The sequence below is a fragment of the Micropterus salmoides genome, unplaced genomic scaffold, assembly GCF_014851395.1.
Source record: "Micropterus salmoides isolate LMB-PRFRI ecotype aquatic unplaced genomic scaffold, ASM1485139v1 Ms_hic_scaffold_17, whole genome shotgun sequence".
Taxonomy (NCBI): domain Eukaryota; kingdom Metazoa; phylum Chordata; class Actinopteri; order Centrarchiformes; family Centrarchidae; genus Micropterus; species Micropterus salmoides.
The window spans coordinates 28,468,655-28,476,514 of record NW_024040817.1 but is presented as its reverse complement, the minus strand read 5'-3'; the positions used below and the strand labels follow the sequence as shown (position 1 = coordinate 28,476,514).

The following is a 7,860-nucleotide window of genomic DNA, read 5'->3' as shown; positions in this document are numbered from 1 at the left end:
TGAGAGATAAGAGCAGATTCACACTCACTTCCGGCAATCAGAAGAAATCCGACACCAAGGCTACGACAAGTGGAGAGAGGACAGAATTAAGACATCAACACAATAAAACCGGATAATACCTCAGGTAACCTTAGACATATGAAGGGTTAAGAAATCTGTGTAAATAAAAAGCTTTGAAATATTGTCCTTAGGGAATCAGGGGCCTAAACTGATGGAACTGTGTCTCAAATGATCAAGTATACTACTGAAAAATAGTTTTAGGTCAGTAGGCCTACACCAATTAGTGATCCATATGTCATATGCCCTTCATTACTTTACAGAGAGAAACAGTTCCTGTTAGTCCAGGATCCAAATCAGCATGTTAACTAATGGTCAAGGGCACATAATCAAGGGACATGTCAGTTCTGCATTGCAAAGTGTCTTTGTCTTCTGAGTTATATGAGATGTTCCTTAAAAGAGGTTAGTGTCTGGTTATCCTAGTTGTGGTCAGATCAAGCAAGTTATTTACTGAACTGGCTTAGATTGTCAGAGTTGACTCTCAAAATTTGTTATTCGTGCTATGGGCTCGTTCTACTGTACAGTTTGTGCAGGGGTGTGAAAAATATTTACTATAGGATGTGAGGAAGTTCACAGTATGAAGTTTAAAAAAAATGATTTGCAACATGCAAAATAGTACATCATATACTGTTTTCCCCAGTCACGGGCTAGACCATCTGTGTTGCTTCATGCCTTTGCTGTCAGGACCAGGTCAAAGACAGAAGTGTTTAGCAGGAAGAATAAAAGCAGGTAATAGTAATGTTGTTTTAGGATGAATTTGATAGATGTAACGTTGCACATTTTGTCCCATTTCTGTATATTGCTTGTCAGTCCAGGCAACATTTGTACATTTGCTACTGCATTCGTTGTTCTCTGCCACAACTTTAATTTTTTGGTCATTCTCAAAGGATTAATCGGCTCAGAAATGATTACTGCATGAATTAAATAAGCTACGTTTTTAAATGCTATAGAGATTAAAGATGAATCCCACAAAGAAGATTATATCGTTTTTAAAACAATACTTTCCTAGCTTTACCATATCTTGTAGTTCTCGTTTTAGCTGTGCCCGCTCCCGCGAGTGTAAGCAGTTCTCGGAAGGCAGGTAGAACTTGGCACAACAAAGGAAGTCATGTCAAAATAAAAGTGAACAAATGTTGTCTATGTGAAATATTGTGTTTGAAAGTGGCCTTTTGGGCTAATTTCCATTGTTTTTTAAAACGTGCTTTTATTGTGTTTTTAATTATCACTGTTAATACGTAAAATACATAACCCTATCGCACTTGTAGTCGCAATTTCACTTGCGTTTTATTTTTGAATATATAACCGGAAGTTGAAACTGCTGTTGTAGCTACCTGGTGCATTTCCTCCACCTTGACCCTCAGGTACACGGACTTGGTCGACAATTTACTAAAAGTGAAACCTTTGGGGCAGAAGTGTTTAATGTTTCCTGGAGAAGAGAACACTAATTTATTCGGTGGATGCACTGTGTTTACTGTGAGTAATGTTTAGTGAGAAATTCGTCTGCTTGGACTGAACGTTACTTTCCGCGTCAGTTGTGGCGTTGACAAGTCGCCATGAAAGTGAAAATATTTTTTATACACGAAAGGGATTATGGTTTATTAATGTGTATCAAACTGTAACGTGGCAAGGGAAGTGGTTTGATGTGGATAAAAAGAGCTAAAAAAAATTTTCATTTTACTTTACTCAGTTTGTTTATTACCTACATAACGTTACATTGTATGACTCATGTAAACATTCGTCCTAACACATCCTGTCAGGGAACCGCCAGACACCCAATGAAGATCTGGCAATGTAAAGCTACTTATGTTTTCAGTGAATATGTATACCCGGAGAAAATAACCAAAGATAATTTGGATTCAAAAATATTTGTTCCTCAACTCGGCATTCATGCAGCGTTCACTCAGTGGTTACTCCTATAAAAATGCCGTTTTTATACGAACTTAACACGCCCAGCTAACAGCCGTCTAAATCCGTTTTAATGCTGACATTTTACTACCCGGTGTTTGATTAAACAAGTTCGGAATTGAAAAACAGATCAAAATAAGTAATCTACGCTAGTTGGTCATTCTCCGGCTGATCGACGTTTCCCCGTGACCGAGGGGGCATTCAATTCCAAGATTTTTTAAATTAAATTTGGTGTGCCTTGATTTAGTGTCACAGATGGCATTGCATGCGGCAGATCGTTTTTGTTTTTTAAATTATTTTAACCTTTTCGTGTTCACATTCTAAACTTCCATGACATTATACAATGAATTTGATATGTGAACAGTCTTTGTGTGCTTACACATCCTTGAGAGAACCAGTTGGGTTACTTTACCTGCCACCTGGGGATAGCAGTTTCACATATGTTTTGAAGAGAGATGGCCTCCGGCGGCTACAATTGTAGGTTGATAGCAAGGATGTTGTTTAGCGATGCCATTCCAACACTGCCTTACCATTTAGCTCACACCTATTGACTTAATTTTCTCTCATTCATGTCTAGACCTTGGAGCCACTAAGCCATGTCTGCCGGCAGCACTGGTAGTCTGAGAGACTCAGGGCCTGGCAGCTACAGGCGTGCACTCAGCCAGAGCAGCAGCCAGAGGTTTTCCTATGAGGAGCGCTGTGTTGACCCAGTGGAAGACCGACTCCCGACCCCTGAGCCAAAGACAGTCCACAAAGCTCAACTGAAAGATGCTAATGGAAAGGAGTCTGAGACCATTGGCTTCATTCCTGGCTCAGCTGACCCCGCCTCTGCGGCACAAACCTGCAATCCCTGCGCTTCTCCAAGGAGCTGTAGCACCTTTGTGTGCTCCGTGCTCACTTGCGGCCTGTATAGGGTCTGCCAACGTTCCACCCTCGCTCCGTGCCTGGCACCAAACGAGAGCTCCCCTGACAGAGCAGAGAAGGTGAGCCTCCGAGCTTTGAACCCAGGAGACAACAAAGAACAGGATGCAGTCGACTGGCTGGGGGACGTCCGCATCGCTGGAGTCAAAGTTGACAGTCCAATAGAGTTTTTGGATGTTGAAACCACATCTCCATCTCAGACAGGTGGTCCAGCACAGCCCAGCCACACGTCCTTGCATGAGTCTATGAGGTTTGATGACTGGGAGGATGGCGAGGAGAACGTGGACTCTCTTATTACTAAAAAGCTGCTGGAGCTCTACTCTGAATATCAGATCGAAGAGTTGGCCAGGTGCACGTCAGACTCTGTGTTTCTGAAGAAGAGCAAGGCCATCAACCAGCTCATCAACTCACTGGCAGAGGAGCACAAAATGGATGAGCAGGAGGCGGAGTGCCGGCTGGTGCGCGGCATCATCCGCATCAGCACTCGGAAGAGCGCGAAGAGGAGGCCGCTCATCTCCCGCAGGGAGAGGACGTGGTCGGACAGCGGGAACGAGACAATGAGGGAGAGCGATGGCTTTTCATTCAGCAACAACAGTAAGTTGTAGTTTTTCACTTCTTAACTCAGTATTGTGCTAGAACTGCTTTTCTACCGTCAAGTAACGATCCCTCTCATTTTCTTTGTTTCCTCAAGATGACTACAAATCAAATCCAAACATCCAAATATCAGAGTTGACCTCCTCTGACAAGTGTGCCAGAGAGATGTGGCGGCACAATGGAGGTAAGAAATTCTTACTGTTAAATTCATAAGATGTAGGCTACTCTTGTTTTTCATGAACATTTGTTTTATCTGAATAGTGTGTCATGCACTTATTTTATTCCCAGTAGTTTGATTAGTGACATTTAACGTTTTATAGAGGAGACAAACCAATCAATCACATCCTCAATACAAGTCTATGGGGAAAGCCCGTAATGGCGAACATGGTGGTGATCCCGCCCCTCCCACTAGAGAGCCAATCGTCTGCTTTTAACAGCCAAAGCTGGAAACATATTTCAGCCAATCCTGTGGTTCCACAGATGTGAGGGAGAATTGATCAACTGATCAAGAATAATATTGGGATTGCTTGCCTGCTTGTCACTCACTAGTTACAAACTGTGTATCCAATAACTCTTAAATCAGAGTAAATGATGTTACATCAGACAAACTTGAAATGAGAACTGTCCAAGTTTTCCTTTTCCATCAAGCAGCAAAAAAACTTGAGCTGGTTGAGTTAATTTGATTTGCTTGATATTGCACTGTTCTGCAATGTGACTATTGCGCAAGAGCACATTGCGATGACGATGCTCAGGGGATATATTGTGCAGCCCTAGATTTTACTGCTGATTCTGTTCCCGTAGATTTTATGTCCTGGTGACCTGTAAAAGTGCAGTTCTGGCTCTCTCCCCATTCATTCAGATAGGAGCCTGATCTTTAGTTAGTCCAAAATAGCTGCCCGGAGGCGTTGCCAAGATGGCTGCCGAGTTGCATGACTTGCCTATAAGGACTAACGTACAACAGGGGAAATCTGTCACGCATGTACTGTATGTCCCAGAAGTGCCGACCACTGGTTTGACTTCCTCATAAATTTTTTTTCTTCATAAAGTCTGCACAAAGTCCGCCCCCTTGTGGGATCAGCTGATTTGGACAGCCCTTGGCACTCGGGACTTCCCGGGATTCAGCCTTTGAAACCTGTGCTGTTTTCATCCGTGTTTACTTGCCAGCAGGCTTCTTATTCTCTGCCTTTGCTGGCCATCTGTAGATCAGCAGAATAGTGTGAAACTGTCGGCAGGAATGTGTATCGGGTCACCTGTGTGCTCGTGCATCCGTGCGTCTGGGAGAACAAACGAAAGAGGGGCCCCTGGGTAAAAACTTAGCTCCTATTTGCAACTAATGGGTGTGGTGATGGCGCAGTGAATAAGACACATGCCTTTGGTGTGGGAGACTCAGGTTAGATTCCTACTGTGACACAGTGTATCCCTGAGCAAGCCCATTAACCCCTAGTTGCTCCACTGACATATATAGCAACTTTGGATAAAAGCATCAGCTAAATGAGTAAATGTAATGTAAACACTTAACAGGAAACCTTTAAGTCAAACAATAAAGACTCTCTGTCCTGCCACAGGCTTTGACCACTTATGGAATTTTGTTTTAAATTTGAGAAAAATATTGAATGCCGTTGTATGTGCCACTTAACAAATCTGTTTGTACGCGTGATGAGGCCCTGTATTGTGTATCTATGCATCTGGCTATATAGCATAAAGTGAGGTTCTCTACCTGCAAGCATAAGTTTTTGCTGTCTGAAAGACATTTTTATAAATGTTTTCCTGTTTTATTCACCATCTTTCCAACTTACTGCTACCTCTTTTTAAATGACAATATCCCAGATGTAAGTGTGAAAGGATTTCTAGTTGCAGTGCACTGTGAATCTGGAGGCAGGGAGCAGACTGAATGCTCAGTCTCCTCTCCAGATTAATGCCGAGGGATAATCATGTAATCATATTTCTGTCTTTTTGTTGTTGTTGTTGTTATAGGTCATACTTCTAGTTCTCCAACAGCCTACTCTCCGTCTCACACAGAACCTAATTCTTCAGGTGTCCCACTAATTCGCACCTCTCTGAGAACATGATTCCTGCTCCACACTGGCGATCTATGCTTGAATTACTTGCCATGCTGCGTCCACAAGGTCACTTATGGGACATTGAAAGGCGACGCTACTTGCACAGGAGTATCTGGCGGAGCCAAGCTCTGTGTAGAGACTATGGCTTTGCTGTGAAGAAAGAAAATTCACATTGTCTGAAGGACTTCAGTGAACTCAGGGCACTGTGTGTAGATATTTGTGGTTAATAAATATTATGTGTATATTTGAAGGATTGTTTGATTGAGAGTGTGCCCTACAGACAGATATCACCAGCAGCTATTGTATTAATTTGCTGTTCAGATTATCCTGCTGTTGTTATTCATAAGACATTTGAATTTAGTTTTGTAAAAAAAAAAATATAGTTGTATTTTTTTGGGCACATTTCATCACCATAGATTTGATTTTCAACAAATTTGTGTGATTTTAAAAAAAACAAAAAAAAACAACTGAATGTATCAATGCTTTCAAATCTGTGGTTATGTCTCACACATTTACAGTCAATGATTCTAGATGAATGATCAGAGATGTTCTGATAGTTTCCATAGTTTGATGTATTTGATATTAATGTAACAGGCATAGCATTGCCTAGAAGTGCTGCTGTGGCTCAGGGGGTCGTCCTCTGATCACAGGGTTGGCGGTTCGATCTACATGCCCACATGTTGAAGTGTCCTGAGGCAACACACTGAACCCCAAATTGCTCCCAATGGTTGGTTAGCATCCTGCATGCTGCCATCGTAGCGTGTGTGAATGTGTGAGTGACAGACAAAATTGTTAAGCGTTATAAATGCAACCATTTACCATTTAAAAGTGGCAATACTGTAATTGTAAGTAATTGATTTAATTAATAATTATGATTAATTCTGTAATTATAATATTGGGGTGAGTGTTTTCTGTGTGCCTAGTGGTATACTAGAAATAAGAATGTATATTGTTTTTTTAACGTAATAGTTTGACCTTTTGGGAAATATGCTCATTTGCTTTCTTGTTGAGAATGACACACCACAGCCAGTTAGTTAGCTTAGTTTAGCATAAAGATTGGAACCAGCCAGCCTGGTTCTGTCCGAAGGTCACAAAATCTGCCTAGCAACACCTCTAAAGCTCACTAATTAACACGTTATGTTTGGTTTCTTTATTCCGCAGAGAAACAAAGTGTGAAATAGACAAGTTGTGGTTTTAAAGGGGGTTATGCGTCGAGCCATAATTTTTGTTGGGTGTATTTCAGAGCCAGGCAACATGGTTTCCACTGTTTCCAGTCTTTATACTAAGCTGACTGGCTTTTGGCAGTAGCTTTACATTTTCCATACAGATATGAGAGTGATATTCTTTAGGCAAGAAAGTAAGTAAATAACATTTGTTTGTCCCCCTATGGAAAGACAAGTTGAAAGCTTTGGAAAATGAATGTAAAAATGCTTTTTTCTGTTGTTACTTCTGATGTTCATACAATGTGGAGTGTGTGCACATTATTATTAGTGTTAGAACTTGAATCTCATATAAAGCAGTTAGCTCTTATGCTTTTAAATTAACCAGGAGTGGGATGCATCCTGGATACTGTTTGTGGCCGTCCTGTCTGTAACTCAAGTCTCAAATTGAAATATGCGTCAAGTACTTTAACTATAACTTACTAGTGAAATTATTCTGAGCCGACTCTTTAAGTGAATGTCTGTTTTTTTTCACCAACGTGCTTGATGTGTTTGATCCTGGGTGCTGATGGGAATTTGGCCAGCTGACTCAGTGAAATTTATTCAGCCCTGTGTCCTTATCAGCATTAGCTTATGATTACTGTTGGTCATGGATCCTATTGTAGTGCAGTTAATACACATGGATAGCTAATACACACATCCTTATGGTTTATCTGTCCAGGTTACACTTGTCTCCCCGGATCTGTGCTCTTGTATTTGGTGGTTATAATGAAATGGTGTGAACATGGTTGCGCTGTGTTCTACCAGGAAGCAGAAAATACAACTGCACTATTTAAGAAGTGATGAATGTGTAACTGAAACTATCCTAACATACTTCTTATTTCACTGAATGGGGTGAATTGTCTGCTAAAGCATAGCATTTTGCTTTCATTTTCTTGGAAGGTTTCCTAAATTCCAAAGTCTAATGCTTGGATCTTTCACCAACGTATGGTAGGCTACTTTATATTTCCAGCTAAGATGTATTGAAGGGTTCTTAAATTGACAGTGCACAATCTTTTAACTGATGTCCCATTGTAAAAACAATAAAGTGAATGAAGTGAAACAAAGAGGAAATTGAATGCTTATTGTTAGCCACATGAGGGAGACACAGTATGCATTTCTTT

General features: G+C 41.1%; 1 protein-coding gene across 1 annotated transcript; it reads left to right on the top strand.

The window, feature by feature from the left end:
* The first annotated feature begins 1,386 nt into the window (after positions 1–1,386).
* kdf1b (keratinocyte differentiation factor 1b) lies at positions 1,387–7,803 on the top strand. The gene is made up of 4 exons (XM_038724569.1): positions 1,387–1,530; positions 2,540–3,477; positions 3,575–3,661; positions 5,452–7,803. Exons 2-4 carry the CDS (start codon positions 2,559–2,561, stop codon positions 5,544–5,546), a joined length of 1,101 nt encoding a protein of 366 aa, XP_038580497.1. The 5' UTR covers positions 1,387–1,530; positions 2,540–2,558; the 3' UTR covers positions 5,547–7,803.
* The last annotated feature ends 57 nt before the right edge of the window (positions 7,804–7,860 follow it).